Genomic DNA, 23288 nt, shown 5'->3' with positions numbered 1-23288 from the left:
GAATTGTTCCACGTTTGATTTTTCATTTTATTTTATTTTTTGGTTTGTTTTATTTTTAGTTTTTATATTTAATTTTAATAATGATAAATAATTACATTTTCATGATTCATTGCCAAATTTGTCCCGCTTACTATTTAATAAATTTAATTTTTGTTTGTTTTACCAACGATAAATAATTATTGATTATTACATGATTCATTACAAAATTTGTCCCGCTTACTATTTAATTTTTTTTTCATTTTATTTTATTAAATTATTTTATTTTGTTTTTTTATTTTATTAATTATAAATAATGTTTTCATGAGACATTTAAAAATTGTTCCACTTAATATTTTTTCTTTTATTTTTCTTTATTTTTTTATTATTTTATTTTATTTAGCTTTATTTTATTTTACTAGATTTTTTATTTTGTTTTACCAACGATAAATGATTACCAATTAATACATGATTCATTACAAAATTTCTCCCACTTACTATTTTATTTTACTTTATTTGTTTTATTTTATATTTTTTTACCAATGATAAATAACAAATTATTAATTAGTACATGATTCTTTACATATTTTGTTCCTCTTACTGCTTTATTATTTTATTTTTTATTATGTTAATATTTTGTTTTACCAATGATAAATAGTTATCAATTAATACGTGATTTATTACATACATGATTAATTTGTCCTGCTATTTATTTTATTTTGATTTATTTTGTGTTATTTTTATTTTGTTTTACCAACGATAAATAAGTATTGACCAATACACAATTCATTACAAAATATGTCCAGTTACTGTTTTGTATCTTTTCTCATTTTATTTTATTAACAGTAAATATTGATTAATATATGATTCATTGTAAAATTTCCCCCACTTATTTTTAAATTCTATTTTATTTTATTATAACCAACAATAAAGACGCCGTTATTATTATTATTATTTTTTCTTAATTTAAACAAGCGAATATAAATTATTTAAAAAGCATAACGTGTATATATAGTTAATACAGTTTAGTCCTGCATTTTACCCCTTTATCCAGCCAAACTAAAAGTAGTAAGACTTTCTCCAGAAGATAATAGGAAACACTCTGCACAATGTCCTTGCTCCCTTAAACATCTCTCAGGACATATTTGAAATAGAATTACAATTTCACAGGAGGGCGAATAATGTTATGGTCAGCCATATATCATCATTATTTCAGTTTGATCAGAAGCATTGCACTGATGATGGACACTAAACCATACTAAACTCATGTAGTGTGCACACTAGTGAGGGCGAACGGTACGATTTCGTCACCGTCCCACTTTTATTTGTTTAATTCTGCAGTATTAGCTTTGTTTACATTTCAAGCGCTACAAAATGTGAGCGTCTGTTTATTTAATAATATCTCATGTTTACTTGGTCAGTGTAGCGGTTAATTGCGCATGATTATTAATGCTTTCTCTCGGGCTGTGGATGCGTGTTCCTGCAAGCCATATGCACTGTCTATAGTGTAATGATGTAGTTAAAAGAGACCTTAATTTTTTTAGGAAAACAGTATGCAAAATATGAATAAAAATACACAAAAACATTGTTGCGGGTTTTTATGGCGACTCGTTAGACTGAATGATGAGAATAAAGTTTACATGTTCAGTTCTGGCCTTTCTGTGCACTCTTTCACCGTCATCCTGCGGGACACTCTGAAACATGCTGGGTTGTTTAACCCAGGGTGGCACGATAGTTCAGTGGTTAGCACTGAGGCTTCACAGCAAAAAGGTCACTGGTTTGAGTCCTGGCTGGGTCAGTTGGCGTTTCTGTGTGGAGTTTGCATGTTCCCCCCACGTTCGCATGGGTTTCCTCCGGGTGCTCTGGTTTGCCCAACAGTCCAAAGACATGTGGTTCAGGTGAATTGGGTAGGCTAAATTGTCCGTAGTGTATGAGTGTGGAAGGGCAGCTGGAAGGGCATCCGTTGCGTAAAACGTGCTGGATGAGTTGGCGGTTCATTCCGCTGTGCTGACCCCGGATTAATAAAGCACTAAGGTTAAAAGAAAATTAATGAATGAAATTGGCTGTAGTGTGTGTGTGTGTGTGTGTGTGTGTGCGTGCGCGAATGAGTGTATGGGTGTTTCCCAATACTGGGTTGCGGCTGAAAGGGCATCCACTGCGTAAAAAAACAAATGCTGAAATAGTTGGCGGTTCATTCCGCTGTGGTGACCCCTGATTTAGAGACTAAGCCAAAGGAAAATGAATGAACGAATGAATGTTTTACCCCAATGTTGGGTCAAATATAAACAAACCCAGCTGTTGGGGTTGTCCATATTTTACATACAGTAATATTGGGTTACAACAACCCAGCATTTTGAGAGTGTGATTTATTGTTATTTATATATTTGTTTTATTATAAAACAATGTTGAGTCTAATACGGAAATTCCCACCATGCTGTAGGTTGAAGAAGTGTCATTTTAATTTAATTGAAATACTTAACTTAAATGCTGGGTTGGTCCAAATTTGACCCAATGTTTAAAACAACCCAGGATTTTTAGAGTGGATTTTATTGTGTGGTTTATTTCCAGAAATTTAATTACATTATTTAATTACAATTTTTTTTATTTACCCGTTATTAAATGATATTTGCATACTCTAAAAAGTTCTGGGTTGTATTCTAACCCAATGTTAGGGCAAAAACCCAAACATAGGATTAAGAAGAAGTGCCATTTTAAATTAATTTAAAAATGTAACCCAATGTTTTAGTTTGTCCATATTTGACCCAATGTTGGGTTACAACAACCCAGCATTTTTAGATTGTGATTTATTGTCTGGTTCATTTATTGTTTGTGCTCCATAAATCAAATGACATAGTTTTACTCAAATATTTAATATCAAGTTGAAAATTGTTGAAATTATATTTGCGTACTCTTAGAGAAAAATCCTTTGTTGTAACCCAACATTGAATCAAAAAAGGACAAGCACAAACAGGGTTAAAAAGTGTCATTTAAATTTAATTGAAAATTTTAACCCGAATGTTGGGTTTGTTCAAATTTAACTTAACGTTAAGTTTCAACAACCCATTATCTTTAGAGGGCCCCTGGTAGATCACTGCTACAGTTATAGGATACGTTTATTGTTAATATTCCAAAAATCCTATTGCATATTTCTTTATATTCTCTCAAATCATTAAATTATATTTCATTATATATACATCAATATATAGAGAGAGATTTATATTATATACTCTAAAATGCTGGGTTGTATTTTACCCCAACATTGGGTCAAATATGAACAAACCCAACATTTGGTATATTTTCAACTAATTTAAGTGAAACCTTTTAACCCAATGGTTGAGTTTGTCCATTTAGACCCAATGTTGGGCTACAACAACACTGCTTTTTTTTAGTTGTACGATACACTTACTGTTTTTGTTTTTATACATTTAATTAAAAAATGTTACTCAAATTTTTTAATATTACCTCCACTCATAATATTATATTTGTTTACTCTAAAATATCTTGTGTTGTCGGGTTGAAAAGTGTATGACAACCCAGCATTTTTAAAAATTGATTTATTGTTTATGTTCCAGAAATTTAATTAAAAAAAATTTGACATCTTTTAATATGGGCTCCAGTCATGATGATGAAATTACACTCTAAAAATGCTGGGTTGTCATGACCCAACATTGGGTTAAATATGGACTTTAATATCTAACTATATAAATGACTTAATAAAAACTTTGTTGCTTTAAGAAATATTTAATTCTGTTTAGAATTAAATTATAAATAATTAAATTAATGTAAATCTGTTTGTGATCTGTAGTTTATTGTTTATTAACTTCTCAACAAATATTTATTTAATAAAATGAATGAAATATAAAAAAATACAATTTATTTATCATTTATGTATGGAGGTTCAAAACTCGAAATATTTTTTTACAAAGTAATTATTAATAAAATAAAAGAATATCAATAAAATAATAAACAAATGCTGTTTTTAAAGTACATTTTTAATCCTATAATCCTTTATTGCTTTTTGTATTTATCAACTTATTTCAAAGTTATTTATTTATTGATACATAATACTTGATTCTTTTATTTAGTTATTCCTAATTTTATTTTCTTTTTAACAGTTTTATTCTTTGTTTGTATATATAAATATCATTATTTTTCTGTATTGCAGTCTGAGTTTATTCTAACTTATTTTTTATTTGCATTTATTATTCTATTTATATTATAGGGTTCTTTTGTTTTCTGTATTCTTTATTTTTATTTGTTCTATTATATAAAATAATTTAGGTATTTTATTATTTTCTATTTATTGCTTTTAAAGTTAATTTATTGTATTTATGCATATTGAATCTCCTTTTCTATTTTATGTACTATTTATTGGTATTTATTTAACTTTATTTAATTTTCTTTTGTTTAATTTTTAGGTTTGTTTGTTTGTGTGTTTATATAAAGGAGGATAATTTGTACATAATTAATCAATTATGGATATGGAAAATTAATAACTCTAAGTAAATATACACATTAAAATTTTTTTTAAATTGTTTTATCACCATTTTTAATGAATGCATGCCCTTTCCACTGTGCTGTCTTGTGATTGTAAGTAAATGTACAAATAATTGTAAAAATTAAATGTAATTTTTTTTTACTTTTTTAAAACTACTTGTATTGTTTTTTTTTTATCACATTTTTATTTTGTTTGTTGATTTATGAATGCATACTATTATTTAGTGTGTTGTTATTCTTTATATATTCTGTTTGTTTCAAGTTTTTGCAGGTCTGAGGTTCCAGACTGTGGAGTTTTGTTGCTTTGTTTCTTATTTAAATCTAAACGTTGTTGCGAAGTCAAGGTTTTAGGGTGTAAATTGAGATTGAATCCAGATCTGCTTTCATAAAATCCAGTTTCTGTCATCGAGGGCGTGGCACTGAGAGAGGGAGAGAGAAACTGAGAGACGCAAGACCCGCCCCGCTCTGTGTTCTGGCCGCTGATTGGCTGAGCGCTGTCTCATGTCATCAGTCTATGGTCGGCGGATCGCCCGCTGCTCTCAGATGCGCGTGCTGTGCGCGTTCCTGACAGACTGAAGATGACGCGTGAACGCGGAGCAGCGAAAGCTAAACTCACCCATCCTGGAAAAGCCATCCTGGCAGGTCAGTCACACATCACTTTAACACACAACTACAAAACAATGAGCTTAAAACACACAACTGCGCCTTCATCGCACTTCTGAGGGGATTTCCATTCATTTCTAAACTCCGAATGACAGTTGAACTTACAAAACAAGCTCCGGACATGAAGAAAAAACTGTTGAAATCGAGTTTTTGTGATGTTAATTAATCTATTAAGATGTTTCATGGTTTATTTTTGGCTGTTTATATTTTATATGCAACTACAGTGCTTCATTACTGTATATTTCCTGTTTGCAATCAAGTTTCTTGACCCGCGAAAATTGATGTTATCCACTAAATCACGATGTTTAGTGAAATTATAAACCATTTTGTTAAGTTGTTTGAGGTATTATCACTGTGTAAACTGCTTAATATTGATTATTTATATCTACATTTAAAATTTACAATCACAAAAACATTAGTTTATCTTGTCATACTGCGTTAATATGAAAAAAGCTGAATTTTTCAGTCAAAAAATGCTCACACATTATGAATATTAATATTACAGCAGAATAACCATGTTGGTTTATTAGAGATGCTGAGGTTTAAATGTGATTTATCAGCGTTTAAAAGGTCAGATATGGCTATATACAAGGACACAGAGCTGATGTCCTCAAAGCTGATCCTCGTCTCAGAGAAAGAGACAGCATTACACACATGAAAATATAGCAATGTATAGTAAATGCTAGTGTTTTTGAACAATATTAATTCCATCTTTTGTGGTCATTTATATTTGCTGTGGTAACACAACAATTGTTTTTAAAAAAGTAGATTTCTACAACTATTCTATGTAACTACAGTGCTTCATTACTGTATATTTTATGTTAGCAAACAAGTTTCTTGACCTGCGAAAATGGATGTTATCCACTAAATCTTGATGTTTAGCAAAATTATAAACCATTTTGTTAAGTCGTTTGAGGTATTATCACTGTGTAAACTGCTTTAAATTGATTATTTATGTCTAAATTTAAGATTTATATTAACAAAAATTATTAGTTTATCTGTCATACTGGGTTAATATAAAAAAGCTGAATTTGTCAGTCAGAAAATACTTGCACATTATGAATATTAATATTACAGCTGATTAATTATGTTGGTTTAGTAAAGATGTTGAGGTTTAAATGCGATTTATCAGCGTTTAAAGGTCAGATGTGGCTATATACAAGGATATAGAGCTGATGTCCTCAAAGCTGATGCTCCTATCAGAGGATGAGACAGCTTCACACACATGAAAAATACTATAGTAATGTGTAGTAAATGCTAGTGTTTTTGAACAATAATAATTCAATCTTCCGTGGTAATTTATATTTGCTGTGGTAACACAACAACTGTTTTAAAAAAGTAGGTTTCTACAATTATTCTATGTAACTACACTGTAAAAACGCCAACTTTCAAAAAGTCCTCTGAACAAAGATTAATAAGTTAACTGAATTTAAATATTTTCATTTGAAATGCTGACAAATAATAGTTAGTTTGTTCAACAAATATGGTGCTTCAATGTGAAAAACTTAAAATATTTCGTTGAACTAATACAAAATTCTTAGTTTTGCGTTTATGCGTGCCCTTCTTGTTGGCGCATGCGCCTTATAAGCTTCTGGCGCATGCGCAATTTACTTCCATAGCTCACTGCAGGGGGTACCTGTCACGTGCGCGCGACAAAACGAACCATCTTTCTTTCTGCGGAGCTACGTGTCAATCGTTTTCATAATCGATTGTATATAATTGTATACATGTTTTTGTGCGATGTGCTACCCATCTGACTGCCCGATCAGTGTATTAATGATGTGAGAGACCGTGATAGAGCGGTTAAGAGTAGTGGTGGGCAAAGCGAGGCTTCGTGAAACACTGAAACAGTCGAAGCAAATGTGTCGAAGCTTCGAAACGTTTCGAAACCTCACTCTACAGTGACATTTAGTGGTCATTTTTTATATATATTGCACTGAAACAGCTTCAGCAAAGAACGATTGAACAAATTGAGGGATTAAAGCCCACTTTGTGAAAGTGGAATCCTTCAAGTAACATAGTACAGTGGTTAAGGTGTCAGACATCCATGCAGGAGTAGTAAGTTAGGTTTCGAAGCCAGTCAGTAGCAGTTGTTTTAAAATGCTTTAATACCAGTTGGTAATGCTTTGCTCTTGTATCGTTTTGTTTCAACATTGGTCTGATATCCGAATAAACAATTTGTGAATAAATATGTCTTGTTTTTGTCTTAAAACAGGGTTGTTGCTAGATCAAAAACGGTGGCCTGAAGTTATCAAGAATTATTTATATTATTCATTAAATTTCCCATTTATTGTATTTTATTAATGTCTACCCAAACCCTAAACCCAACCATACTGTAAAAATATTTATTATTGTTTTACAGTGTTACAAAAATGATGCTAAATTGCTGGCGTAACTGTAGCTGTATCCTATTTAGGCTACACAAAACAGAAACATGATTAAAATACATAAAACCATGATTTCGAAGTCGGGATTCGAACCCAAAACATCATGCTAAGCATAGAATCAATAAGCAAACCCTCAGTGCTCTAAGCCATATGAGACAGAGATAATTTGGAGACCTTGGCAGTCAAATTAGGATTCACCAGGTCTCGAAACGTTTCTAAGCTGATCGATGCTTTGAATCGCTTTAGTCACGTGACTAGGTGTTTTGAAAAACTTTAGTCACGTGACTTGGGTGCTTCGGATCATGCTTCGGTGCAGTGATTCGAAACACTTGCGCTTCGGGATCTCGACACTGTGTCAAAACATCAGTTTCACGTCAGCCATCCCTAGTTAAGAGCAGGCCAACGACGTTTCTGCTAAATCATAGGTATGTATGTCTTTTTTTGTTGTCATCTAACGTTATATTATTTGATATGTTGGCTTTGATGTGCGCGTGTATCCTAATACGGAACTATTTGTTATAATTTAGCCGTGAGTTACTTGTTTCGTGCACTTGGTTTTGGCTATTTACATCAATAAAAGTTTAGAGTGAATGCATTTGAAACAAATAGCGTTTTCAATCGAGTCATTTGCTTTAATAACTCACGATTAATACAATGAGTATCATATAACATACCAGATCAGGTATCCAAGTCAAATATAACATTATGTCCTGTTTATCTAGATTGCTGTCAGCATTGCGCACATCATAACCTTTTTTCCCTTCGAACCAGAGCCAGTGGAACAAACGGTGACGTGTTTAACTGTGTAATTTGTGTGAAAATCGTGTGATTTTCATGTAATTCATTGCTTGATTTGTTAGCTCGACTAAATGTCTATCATATTCAGACCAACTTGCTTTAACAGTCAGCTAGCTTTTTTTTACATAAAAAATATAAAGGGCTAAATATATATTTTTCTTTCTTTTTGCTCAAAAGGACTGAAATATTGACAATGACATAATTCAATGCAAGATTTCCTTGAGGAGGTGAGACTTGTTATCATCAGTGAAATTTGACGGTCATTCACCAGCAGATGCAAGAAACCTTTTCTCTTTGCCCAAAAGAAGTTGTTGAGATTTAGCCAGGAAGAAATTAGAGAGAGAGATAACCTGGACTTTAAGGAAGAGGTAAGTCACTATATTGCAATTGCTTTGGTTTCATTCAAGGTAGTAATGATAATGCTAAAAATAACAAACAACATTATTATTATAGGTAATTCAAAATACATCTGTATTCAACATTTGAACATTTAAATATTTACATTTACATATATATATATATATATATATATATATATATATATATATATATATATATATATATATATATATTATGTGTAAAAATTAATATGTATGTTTTTTTTGTGTATTGTAGATCTGCACAGAGTTTTCTCAGATCTGTAATGTAGATCTCCTGAGACAGTTAATCGAGTGACTTGATAAATATACAGCACCTCTCCTGAAACTCTACAGAAAAGAAGGGATTCAATGGGTCCAGAGATGGATACAACTTTAAACAAGATGGATGAGCAGGTACTCATTAAGAATTTTTTTTTCTTATACACCCGTCTGATGTTTTTAACATGTGCAACATATTTTGTCCTGTCAAGAATTTCATGCTCAGGTAATACAGTCTAATAAAACGTAATTGCAACAATTTAATTGTCCAGCCCTTTTGCATTAATTTTAATTGTGTCAAGTTGTGTTTTGATTGTGAGATGGAAGTAAGATAAATAACAGATGTTTCACTTGTTTTGAGTGACCATTTCAAATGAATACATTCAAAGAGGAAAATAGAAAATAATAGCTGTAGTTTTTAACTCAAAGTAATTTTCACATGAAACTAAACATTTTTCTAAATTTGCCAACACAACCATTATCAAATTCCATTGTATGGAAACCACAAAATTCTTTTTTAAAAATAAAGCCATGTGTTTTTTCAACAGCATGAATAAAATACTATGCTCATTTAAATGTACTAAGTACATTTTTACTTACAAAACAATAAGATTGTAAAACACCCTTTGTAAATGACTTTCCTTTAGGTCACTGATATTGTCACCGATCGAGAAAGAGCAGCTCTTGAGGGATTGCCAATTTTTCTTCGTAAAAATTCTGCTTGCTTTCTCAAGATATGTCTGGTAAGTTACCCATTTTCATACCCTATTCTACATTTTTTAGTCTGCTTGGTAACACTTTTAATAGCTGCACGCTATAAATAATTTATTTAGTATTAGCGAATAGTTAATTTATTTTCTGTTAAGCATAACTCTACATGAAGTGCTCAATGATTGTATTTTTTTTTAACTTTAATGATTCATTTGTATTACTAATTTAAGTATTGCATTATTTACAAACCAGTTATTTGGTCAGTTGGTATTTTTAAGATCATTCAGAATGCTTAAGTACACGATTAATAAACTATTCAAATTAACATTTAAATATCCTAATATTAAGGTATGTAATAATAGTTACTTTGTATGTTAGTATATGCTTTATGAGCTTAACTTCATCCAGTTGTGACCTAATCTAAAGTGAGGACTATTTATGCTTTATAAATCCCTTATGAATGACAATTAAAGGCTCAGTTATATTCTAAACAGGACAATAAACAACTTTCACAATTGAAACTGTATCAAATAAAAGTAAATCTTTGCAATTTTATGTAAAATAAAAGTTTAAAAAATTGCTAAATATTAAAAAGTTGTCAATATATTGTTCAATAATTATATATTATAGACTATTCAAAGTGTTACTGTTTGTATGTACGAAAGTATTACATGTTTTTATTTTCTTTGCATAATAGTAATAACATTAATAAGTAGTAATTAATATTACACATCAATTAATTTTCCCATTACTTAATCTCCTATAAGGACACGGACCCTGAAGACCACAGCACCAGAGATTAAAGGATTGGAATCTTCACTGTGGTGGAAGATGATAATGGCACTTCTGCATCCCTGCAATATGTGATGAACCTCGCTAAAATCTTGGAGGAGGCCATAGTACTTCAGGATATCACACATCTGCCTGCAGCCTTCGCTTACTTGTTCAGCCTCTTGTATAGACTGAATATGGAACACCCAAAAGAACTCAAATATACTTTTTAAGTGATTCAGCATGTTTTATGGAGGTTGGTGGCACATGATCTGCGAGAGTTCAGTTCATTCATTCATTCATTTTCTTTTCGGCTTAGTCCCTTTATTAATCTGGGGTCGCCACAGCGCAATGAACTTGTTTTACGCAGCGTATGCCCTTCCGGCTGCAACCCATCTCTGGAAAACATCCATACACACTCATTCACACATACACTACGGACAATTTTAGCCTACCCAATTCACCTGTGCCACACGTCTTTGGACTGTGGGGGAAACCGGAGAACCCAAAGGAAACCCACGTGAACGCAGGGAGAACATTCAAACTCCACACAGTAACGGCAACTGACCCGTGACCACTTCCTAATGTGCCACTGTTTCAATGTTTTGAGGTCTGTTTTTGGACTTTATGTACTTTGTTGACAAAAGTGCAGTACACTTTAAAGACTGTATGAATGGAGTGGCTTTTAGGGTTTACTCTGATTTGATGATTGTATATTCACCTGGTTTGAGTGTTTAGACACACTAATAGCTTGGTTTTAGTAAGGTTGCCAGTTATTTTATGTTGAGGCAGTGTACAATCTTTTCAAATCTGGAAACATTCAGTACTAGTTGTGTACAAACTAGCCCAATGCTGAACACGGCTAATGTCAAATGCTGATTTTGTATGCAAATGTTTTGGATTGTGATTTGAACACAGTTAAAAATAAAAAAAAGTGAATTGACTATTCTTGTGTATTTAATTTGAATCCTAAAAATTAATAGTAAATGCATAATGAATCAGTTTGTTTTATTTTGTTCAGTAAACTAAAAAAATCTTGTTGGGTAAACATAATCATTTTTGTTCAGTAAACAAAAGATCTTGTTGAATAAACGTGAAAATTTTTGTTCAGCAAACAAAAGATCTTGTTGAGTAAACATGATAATATTTGTTCAGCAAACAAAAATATCTTGTTGGGTGAACATGACATTTTTTGTTCAGCAAACAAAAATATCCTGTTGGTTGAACATGATATTTTTTGTTCAGCAAACAAAAATGTATTGTTGGGTTAACATGATATTTTTTGCTCAGCAAACAAAAATGTCTTGTTGAATGAACATGATATTTTTTGTTCAGCAAACAAAAATATCCTGTTGGTTGAACATGATATTTTTTGTTCAGCAAACAAAAATATCTTGTTGGGTGAACATGATACTTTTTGTTCAGAGAACTAAAGAATTCAACAAAATATTTTGAGTTCACTGGTCTTCAAACCCTGTTTGTTGAGTTAACTCAAAAAGCTATGTGTGATAGGTTGCCTAATTATTTTAAGTTTACTCAACTTTTTTTTTTTACAGTGTACAGTGCTTCATTACTGTATATTTCCTGTTAGCAAACAAGTTTCTTGACTCGCGAAAATTGATGTTATTTACTAAATCACAATGTTTAGCAAAATTCTAAACCATTTTGTGTAAACTGCTTAAATTTGATTATTTTTATCTAAATTTAAGATTTACAATCACAAAAAATTGTAGTTTATCTGTCATACTGCGTTAATATGAAAAAGCTGAATTTGTGAGTCAGAAAATACTTGCACATTATGAATATTAATATTACAGCTGATTAATTATGTTGGTTTAGTAAAGATGTTGAGGTTTAAATGTGATTTATCAGCTTTTAAAGGTCAGATATGGCTATATACAAGGACACAGAGCTGATGTCCTTAAAGCTGATGCTCGTCTCAGAAGACGAGACAGCTCCACACACATCATGAATATGGTAATGTGCAGTAAATGCTAGTGTTTTTGAACAATATTAATGAAATCTTTTGTGGTACTTTTACGTTTGCAATGGTAGCACAATAATTATATAAAAAATATGATTTCTACAACTATAATATCCCAGTTTACTGTAATAAAAAATAAAGTACACTTCAGTATTTATTAGTTTATTAGTACACTGTACTAAAGTATGGTGTAGCATTCGCTAGTCTCTTTATTCATCAGGGGTCTCAAAAGCGGAATGACCCACCAACTTATCCAACATATGTTTACACAGCGGATGCCCTTCCAGCTGCATCCCAGTACTGGAAAACATCCATATACTCTAACATGCACACTCATACACTACGGCCAATTTAGTTTATTCATTTTTCCTATAGCGCATGTGTTTGGACTGTGGGGCACACCCGAGTACTCCGAGGAAACCCATGTCAGGATCTCGAACCAGCTATCTTCTTGCTGTGAGGTATTAGTGCTAACCACGGAGCCACCAGGTTGCCTAACAAAGAGTTGTAAAAGCTAGTATATATGCAGTATAATACACCTTCACTATAGTGTGGTTTCAAAACACTATAGTATGTATTTTAAATTACCATAGTATTTTTTCATGTGGGTAGTTTTACAGGTAATACTAGAAAGTGAAGCTTAGTGAAATGCTAGTTTGAATCCAGATTTTGATTTGATAAGCGATACATTATGCTAATAAACAAACTATATTATTTGCATCTCAATTCTTTATTCTTAAAAATTATTATTATCTATTAGTTATTAATTAGAATAAGCCATGTAAAAAAATATGGTAACACTTTAGTTTTAGGACTAAATCTAGTGCCCTATTACCCGCCTATTATTGAGATATTGGCTGTTTAATTCTTTTTATGAAGTACATATTTGGCTCTTATTCTACATCTCCATTTTTACCAATTCCTAAACCCAACTAGTACTTTAATAACTATTAATAAGCAGCTAACAAAGAGTGTACTAAGACAAAAGTCAAAAGTAATGTTTTGTTAATAGTGGGAATTGTATTTTAAAATAAAGTATAGTACATACTGTAGTCATTTATTGTTAGTGTTTTTGAACTACACAATAGTAAAGTACAAAATGTAGTATATTTTATATTTTACAATAGTAAACTGCGGTGTATTGTAGTATAATATACCCTATATATGTAGGAAACAATATTGGGTGACTTATTTATATTAGTTGTATTACCCCAGCAACTATATTGTCACCACAGCAGATTACTTCAAGTATTTTAAAGTGACCTATTCTGCCCCTTTTTACAAGATGTAAAATAAGTCTCTGACGTGTCTAGAGTTTGTGTGTAAAGTTTCAGCTCAAAATAGCACACAGATAATGTTTTCTAACTCTTTGAAACTGACCCTTATAGACTATGATCCTAATTGTGTTGTTTTGGGGACTGTCGCTTTAAATCGAAATGAGATTATGCTTTTTTCAAAAGAGGGCGGAGCTACAAATGCGTGGTTTGTCAGCATCAGAGGTGGGTAGTAACGATTTACATTTATTGTTACATTTACTTGAGTAAAATTGTTGGTTAACCTATATTTGTTTTTAATACATTTAAGAATGTGTACTTTTACTCATCAAAAAAATCATTACTCTTCGCTATATTTGGCAACATTCCTCCGTTACTGTCAAATGGTAATAAATATGATTCATATGACTTGTTTGTAAATATTACGAGGTGCCGCATTGGAGAGGTTGTGTCGCGAGAGGTTGCTTTCAAGATGCGTCTCCCACTTTCGGTTTGAGCGCGTACCTGTGTTGGAATTATGGTTGTAACGGTATGAATTTTTTACGGTATGATAATCGTCTAAAACAATACCACGGTTTGACGGTTTCGCGGTATACGGTATGTTACAAATGTTACAAAATAATAGAACAGTGAAGCAAATTTGACTTTTTCCAAATAATATATTTTCAGTTACTATAAACAACACCACTTACAATGAACAAATAAAAAAATAAGAAAATAATAAATAATGTGTCAAAGTCCAAATAAATGTCCATGTTTCTGTGCTGCTGTGCATGCAAAAGTACTTAGTATGAGAATTATTTCATGCAAAACGTTTTTTTTTTGCGTTTTATTTAGCCGCGCATAAATGTATGCCTATCTCTCATTCCGTGTTGTTCAAAAAGCTTGTGGTCCACAAACAAAAGTGAAACCTATGCTTATTGGTTGTGATATAGCGAGTTTGAACCAATCTGGGCATGGAGGAGGGACAATGCATCAATGTATCGTGTCTGGTTTGTCCGGAGACACAGTGACGAGCGTTTCTTTGTCAAATCAGCGTTGTCAAATTTTGATGACGTAACCGCACTGATTCTGGAGCCTCTGAAAGTCCGCGAATGTTATGTGATACAGCACTGGAAAGCTGAGATTCTCTTCTTTATGCCAATCTTTGAATTGTATGAATCGGATCAGCGGATCAAAAGTTATTAAACATTTAAGAGCAATACTTATTTTTAGCCGCGGGCGGCTGTCTCGGTCTTTAAGGGTTAAAACCGTTGATATGCAATTGTTCATGGTATGATAATCGTGCACGTTCAAATCGTGGTAGACCGTCATACCGGTATATTGTTACAACCCTAGTTGGAATGATGACTGAAGTCGAGGAAGACGTGCAAGTTTATACTGTGGTCACGCCATGGCCATCTGCGGTTTCAAAAAGGATGGTCGCGCTGTCTGTGCATTGAGTTTATTGGACTAGGTCACCCATGGCCTCAAGTTCAATATACACGTAGGCCTAGTGGTAAGTGTAAAAATTATCCCAATTTGAAACGTATTAATCGCAACTAAATTAATGGAAAACTAAAGAAACTGCTGTTTAATGAAATAACTGATTAGCCCAGCACATGTAATCATTCACACTGTTAACCATTGAAAATAAAACATTTAAACATATTTTAAGATATATATGAAGCAAGAATTATTAGCCAGAAAGAAGATTTTATCAACACAACATAAAATGTCTTTATCAACACAACACATATCCATGATGACAGTACATCAAATTTTACTTGATATTTTTTAAGACACTAGGATTCAGCTTATAGTGACATTTAAAGGCTTTACCAGGTTAATTCGGCAAGTTTGGGTTATTAGGCAAATTAATGTTCTGTAGACAATAAGTGATGTTTTGTAAACAAATTTCGGGGGGAGCATGCGCAGAAGTTTCAGTATCGAATACGTCATTGACAATTATCCCATCATCAAATCAGTTCTTGAGCAACCCCTATATATACCAAAGCTGTCTTACCTGCAGCATCTCACGACTTTAGCATCCCTCCACCACCCCGTCACCTCACCTCTTGCATTGCATTCCCGGGGGGAGCGTTCTGGGGCTGGGCTAGATACTTCGCTCGAATCCCAACTCCTCTTTGTTTCCTGATAAGGGGAATAACTCAAGTTGGGGTGTCTCCTCGAGCTCAGAGCCCTCCCCCCGGACAGCACGCCAAATATGCTTTATACTTAAACGAATGCAAGTGTGAACTCGTGAATAAAATATTGCTTAAGGGGCTAATAATATTGATTAAGAATATTAAGTTTTTAACATTAAAAACTGCTTTTATTTTAACCGACATACATGCATACATACATACATACACACGCGCACACACACATCTCAGAACACACACGTCTCTCTCTCTCTCTCTCTCTCTCTCTCTCTCTCTCTCTCTCTCTCTCTCTATATATATATATATATATATATATATATATATATATATATAATAAATATTTAATATAAATATTATATATATATATACATATATATATATACATATACATATATATATATATATATATATATATATAATATTTAATATAAATATTATATATATATATATACAGTATATGTAATATTTATATATATATATATATATATATATATATATATATATATATATATATATATATATATATATATATATATAGAGAGAGAGAGAGAGAGAGAGAGAGAGAGAGAGAGATAGTCACTAGTGGGCGGGGCTTTTCTTTGATGACACGTATAAAGGGAGAATGTCAATTAAAGTGTTTTTGCAGAATGTTTTATCAAATTTGAATCTAAAAAATATTAATAAATTCTGACCATTATAAGCTGGTTATTTTCGCAGATAAATAGTGTTTAAACCCCTTATAAAAGTATTTTTTGCATAATAGGTCTCCTTTAATATTGCATGGTTTAAAAAAAATGCAACTCCAGGCCGTAGTTTTTTTGCAGTGCTGCATAAATGCAGTTTAATGACTGTCTTAGAATAGATTCATTGCAATTATAATGTAGGTTTGGTCATTATGATCTCTCTCTTATACCTGTCCATGTAAGCGCTGACGGATTCGGTCCGATGTTCTCTGGGTAATTGGTGAACTACCATCTGGAAACTGTTCAGCTGAAACCAAATGACAGGTTTTAATGTCTGAGATATTTTTCTCCGGTGCTTTTCTTTATATATGCTGCTGTTCTGCTCCACCCGTCTGTAATTGCACAGAGCAGCTTCAGATGAAAATGCCACATCTTACTTGCAGGAGACAGTTATGACAGCACGGAGCGTTTGGGACGAAATTAAACCATTGTTTAGTGTTTATTTGGCTCAGAGCATGCAAATTGATAGCTGGAGTTGTCGTGTAATCAATGGCCACAGATGATTTTTTAGCATGTTGATGCATGTTTATTTTAGTGGTGTTAGTTTATAGGGGTGTAACTTTCACTGGGGACAAGATGCCAACCCCCCCCCTTTTATAATTTTATTTAAGTGCGCAGTCATCCCCGTGGAAGGACAGGGAGTGTTTGTGTGTGTCAATACGCGCATTTGTGTCCAATAACTGCATAGATGCTTTAAAAATATCTCAGTTTATTAGCAGATATTGTAGGTGAAACAACCATTTCAGACACTAATGAAACAGCAAGCTGCAACAGATGACTTTAATGTTCATCAGGGGCCTCATGTACGAAGACTCGCGTTGAATTCATACTTAAACATTGCCTACACAAAGCTGTAAATGTGCGTACGCAGTAAAAAATTCTGATGTATGAAACACTGCATACGCAGAATCCCAAACATATTCTCTTTGTACACCTGAATTAACGTGAAACTGAGTGCACGTGCACGAGCGCAAAACCCCTTCCTGCCTCCTCCCCTGTATGAATATGGTAATAGCTCCATGTAAGAGCCAGTTATGCATAATTCATTTGTGATAATAATTTAGTAAAGGTTAAAACATGCTAAAAATTGATATTTAAATATAATAAGAATTCATTGTGATTGTATTTTCTAAAATGCATAATTTAATAATTGATACAATTTAAAAACAGTTACTTTGATATTTTGGCTTCCGACAGCAATACGTCATGAGGTCATTAGTTCATACGTTTAAGTCAGATTGCAGCTATGGATGTTGGAAGCAACACAGTTTTTTGACCGAGCTGATCGAGTCTATTGTAACTTTGTATTTTTGTTTGCATTTCTTCAGTAAACGTTTTTTAAAAGAAGATTTGGTCTTACTCGCGTTTTCGCAAATACTGGTTGTTGGAATTGAAGCTGCAAAAGGGGGTACATAAGGATTTGCACGAAAGGTGTTGCCACTACACTCTACTTTGGCAAAACCCAACGAAAAAGCCATGGCAAAAGCAAGCAAGAAGGGAAACTTCACATAATGTGAATTGGAGGTGCTCCTATCGGAGGTAGAGCGGAGAAAAACTGTGTCATTTGTAAGTTTGTCCTCCGAAATTAATAACAAAAGAAGAGTGGGAGAGTTTAGCTGACGCGATTAACGCAGTGGGGTCTGAACATCGTACTGTGAGTGAATTAAAAGAAGAATTGGTCTGATGTAAAGGTGTAAAATTTTATCTTGTGTCTATTTAGGCTAAGTGCAAATAGCACACCTCGTTGGAATGAGCTAATTGAGTGATTCCCACCCATCACCGTTTGATTGACATAGATGACATGATTAAAGAGAGCGAGTAAAGTGAGTGGTGTAGCTCGTTAAGCACACAGCAACATGTTTTGACACGTTCGATCATGAAACCGGTTCGAATCCGGCGTCTGATGAACTCATTCTTCTTTCCTCCACTACATATCAGATTTTGCCTACTCTTCATCACGAGGAAGACAAGTAGGAATCATTAATAAGTGTGTATTATGTTAAGCGCATTTGAGAATCACATATTATTTGTACATTTATTGAATGGCAATGTTTCTGATTCACGTCTGAAATTCGTCTTCAGATGGCGCTTTTATAGCAATGTGCGTGCGGTAGATCGCTCCGATTACATTGGGCAAACCGGCGATCGCTGCAAATTGCGCTTTAATGTTTGGCTGGTCATCTGCATGGTATGGAAACCTTTTATACCTGCTAGACATGCGGATGATCCCGTCTCATACAGCTGCCATCAAAGATACTTTGTAGTGTGCAATTTAACACAACTGCCTCCAGGAGTCGCCAATGGAAATAAAACAAACACACACAAGAAATGCACGTACGCCAGACATGAAGTTGGCGTGGACCAACACACACTCTCCCTTTCATTTCATTGTTAGTAAATCCAAACGTGAGCGTAAAATCTGGCGTACGCAATGTTTTTGAGTACGCAGCATTGATACATGAGGCCCCAGATGTTTAGGAATTTGCTGCACAGATTTATTTATTTTTTTTACAATTAATAAAATAATTCACATTTTCGTGTAATGTTTTTTTATTGTTCTGTTTTTTTATTATTTAAAATTTTACATTTTTAGGTTAGTTTGAAATTAAATTAATTTAATAAACCTATTTTTTCAAAAAGATTTTCCAGAATTTTGTGTCCCACCCACTTCTTAAACCAGAATCTCAGCATACCACCAAGAAGGACAAACCACATCCAACAGGAGTAACTGGTTGCTCGATCCTTTTCATGTTAAATGTTGCTGGAAGGGCATCCGCTGTGTAGAACATATTCTGGATAAGTTGGCAATTCATTCCACTGTGGCAACCCCTTATGAATAAAGAGCCTAGGCTAAAGGAAAACTAATAAATAAGCAAAGCATTTTAGTTCCTTTGCTGCGTCCCAATTCGCATACTATCTGTCCTAAGTAGTATTCGAAGATAGAATTAGTGTGTCCCGAACCATACTATATTAAATAGAGTATGCCAAAGGTTCCCGGATGGTTTACTATTTTTAGAAAAATTGCGCCTTGGATCTTGGATGGTTTGATTAGAACTACAAAGTTGGTTAAAAAGTGTAAATAAACTACAAACATGGCGGACACATGAGGCCAACCGTCAAGTAGAGAGGCTTCTGTTAAGTTGTTTGATCGACTATTATTTAATATGTAGTCAACTGGAAAGTATTTAAATCACATTTTCAATGTTATATTTTATCTGCATTAACAATATTTTATCAAGATATGTTCTGACAATAACTTCTGCATGCATAAATACCCAAAGACCTGAGGAGATTTCTCTGCATGAAAGACTTGTGAATGGCAGATTAACACACAGCTGATTCTCCAATAATGTGGGTAATTAAATATGAAAGAAATGTGGATGATCGGTTGAGGTGATTGACGGGAAGAAACTAATCAACATAACGATCTGTTAATAAGGAAGTAGTCCCAAAGCTTGGATACTCTTTTTTTTTACACACTCAAAAGTGTTTACTTTTCCTTCACAAAAAAGTACATACTTTAAGGGTGTAGTAGTGTAGTATAGTATAATCCAATTTGAGACCATTGATCTAAACAGTTGCTGTGGCTGTTTTTGTTTGTGTGTATGACACTTCTGTACTGCAATTTAAAGCACTTTTTTTAGTTTTGGGTGTTTCTAGAAGTTTTCAGATCTCTGCTGATGGGACAGAACAGAGACCTGATGTATTGTGCTTTCAGCTGCTGGACTCGGATTGTATTGTGTTGTATTATGGAGCGGCTCTAGTTCACTGTCACACAAACTCATCAGTGACCTGGAAAATTTTCACACGTTACACACACACACACACACACACACACACACACACACACACACACACACACACACAGCATTCCAGAGCAGTTTTCCATAGTAAGTCACATGTGTATTGAGTGGGGATGCTCAAAATAATCGATTAATCGTTAACCGAAAGAGTGCGTTTGTAACCAATTATTAGTATCAGTTAAACGATTAAAAATATTGTTTGATATATTTTTAGTTTGGCTGCATAAGCGGCTGATCGAATGCGCTTTTTTTGGGGTAAGAGGGGCATCTTTTGAATGAGAGGGGCATCTTTTACTAATGGCCGCAAGTGTTTTGCACGGGACTCATCCCAGAGCAGCAGTGTTTGTGTTGTCAGAACTTTTAAAGACGTAGGAGAGACTAGTGCTCGCTGTTTCAAGTTATCCAGAGCTGTAAAAATTTAGTAGGGCTCTATTTTAACGGTCCATGCGCAAAGCGCAAACACTTTCAGGGAGTGTCAAAATTTATTTGGCTAATATAAGGACTGAAAAACCTACTTTGCGCCATGGTGCATGATCTAAAAGGGTTGAGTTTATTTTCTTAATGAGTTATAGGTGTGCTTTGAGAATAAAAACCAATCAGAGTCTCATCTACCATTCCCTTTAAGAGTCAGTTGTGTCGCGCCATAGTGCATTTGCTATTTACATGACGACTTTGTAAGTGGAAAAACTGACTCATTTCACTAGAAAGAAAACAGTTAAACAGAGCATCTGCAGCGCGAGAATGAGAGATAAGACATCTCATAATCTACTTTCACTTTGGCTCTCGTGGATAGGAAAACCTTGTACCCAGAGACATCGATTAGCCTATAAATAATAAATTTTGTTTGTTAAGCGCAAAGATTTTTTTCAAAACTATTTCTAAATTCAGTTCTAATTTCCAGCAAACGAATAAATGAATAGGTAACACTTTACAATAAGGTTTATTAGTTAATGCATTTACTAACATGAACTAATCATGAACAACACTTGTACAGCATTAATAATCATAATTGAACATTTACTAATGCATTATTAACATCCAAGTCTATGCTTGTTAGCATTAGTTAATGCACCATGAGTTAACGTGACACTCACAATGAACTACTGTATTTTCATTAACTAACCTTAACTAGCACGAACAAATACAGTAGTAAATGTATTGTTCATTGTTTGTTCATGGTAGTAAATGCATTAATTAACATTAACTAATGAACCTTATTGTAAAGTGTGACCAATGAAGATTAATAACGAAGTGTGTTAAAAAACCTGAGTTATATCCAAACACATGCTGTGCCCCATATGGTCTAAAACCTGACAGGTGGGCAAATCTAAGCTTGTTTTTAATAAAACAAATTTAAATATGGATATAATAAATAATACTGCTAATAATAATAACATTATACAAAAGCAAATTGAATGAACTGAAAAAGCCTTTCGAGAAGAAGGCATGAAGGCAGTGGTTTTTAAATTTATGTAGGCTAGAAAATACTGTCATATAATATTTTAATCCTTTATATTTATATCCTATATCTATTCTTATTATATCCTATATATATCCTTAATATTTTAATTATTTTTCATATGTAAAGATATTTGTGTATTGCTCTACATCTTGTGTGTATTAAGCAGTGTGTAAGCGAGGTGCAACACTGCGCTAGACTTTAGACCGGCTTTGTTTTGGTCTATTGAAAAATCTATTATAGTCTCTCAAAATAGCAACGCGCCAGTGATGCGCCTCAGAACGCCTTGCTTTTTAGACCAGAACACCTATGGGTGCACATATGAGCCCAAATGCATTTGCTATTTAAACAGCGTGGCGGAAAACGTCAAAACGACTCTTGAGCCAAGCAGAAACTAGCAAACAACTATTGCGTCACGCCTTGCGCCACATTGCGCCAGGTGTATGAAAGGGCCCTTAATGTGCAACTGCAACACATATCTGTTAACTCACGGGATGGTAACGTGTTACCACACGTGTCTGAAGACATTTTTGCCAAAGAAGCAAAATGGAAGAAGAAAATTACTGTTTGTAGGCCTACAGACGAGCTGATGCCAAACTAGCGCTGATGCTGATCGCCTCTTGGATCTGCTTTATTAACACAACAAATAGGCTTTATCTTTCATTTTACAGCTCATATCCATATAAATATCATGAAATTACCATATTTAAACAACAAAACTGTATACAAAAAGTCAACATATGCATGCCATGTCATTGTCTTTTTATCATGTAGCACTTGAACCGTAAATGAGAGAGGAAAATATATATCAAGACCTAATCTTTAACATAATAATTTCTATTAAAAATGTAAAAAAGTTTTGTGATGTAATAATAACAGCAGGGCATTAAATAAATGCATATTTTCTATGCAGCGAGTGATTTAAAGTAGTCTTATTTTTATCATAAAACATATGATTGGGAAAAAACAGCCTATCCCTCTTCTTAAAAAGGATTCAGTTAGTGTTTTCTTTTTGTAATCTAAATTAATCATTTAAGTGACATTTTTTTAGGGCAGGCCTATTTATTTTATTCATTTTATTTAGTTTATTCTGTTCTTCCATGCTGTTGGAAACACTGCAGGTGCATGAAGATGATCTGTTGTTATGTTCTGGTATTAATATGTTTGCATGTTAAAATAAATCAGTGTTTTAAAATGCTATATTTATTGTGTCAGACACAAAATAGACACGTCAGTTTAAAAAAAAAACGTATAATATATTAATATTAATCTGACCAGTTAACCTTTATTATTCGATTAACGAGCGGCGGAAATTAACTGAAATGAGCATCCCTAGTGTTGAGATAACAGGCGTCTGACAGGAGAACTGTAAACGTGTTCACATGTGGATCCTGCTTTATATTGTGACGTACATTTATCCATTCATTTATTAATTTTCTT

General features: G+C 33.2%; 1 protein-coding gene and 1 long non-coding RNA gene across 3 annotated transcripts in view; both read left to right on the top strand.

Moving 5' to 3' along the window:
- The first annotated feature begins 5014 nt into the window (after window positions 1-5014).
- The window catches only part of si:dkey-178e17.1, a 56240-nt gene continuing 37966 nt past the window's right edge, over window positions 5015-23288 (top strand). The window contains exon 1 of the mRNA XM_073910005.1: window positions 5015-5115. Coding sequence (XP_073766106.1) covers window positions 5052-5115 — 64 coding nt within the window. The 5' untranslated portion in view covers window positions 5015-5051. The remainder of the gene's footprint in view (window positions 5116-23288) is intronic.
- LOC141375569 (uncharacterized) lies at window positions 7807-11385 on the top strand. Of its 2 annotated transcripts, XR_012384030.1 has the most exons (6): window positions 7807-7948; window positions 8246-8311; window positions 8499-8689; window positions 8937-9094; window positions 9607-9702; window positions 10438-11385. It is a non-coding gene; the product is annotated as an uncharacterized lncRNA (long non-coding RNA). The 2 variants fall into 2 exon arrangements; XR_012384029.1 differs by lacking the exon at window positions 8246-8311.

Source organism: Danio rerio, chromosome 8 (assembly GCF_049306965.1).
Source record: "Danio rerio strain Tuebingen ecotype United States chromosome 8, GRCz12tu, whole genome shotgun sequence".
NCBI classification, from domain to species: Eukaryota; Metazoa; Chordata; class Actinopteri; order Cypriniformes; family Danionidae; genus Danio; species Danio rerio.
This window is presented reverse-complemented; position numbering and strand designations above follow the sequence as displayed.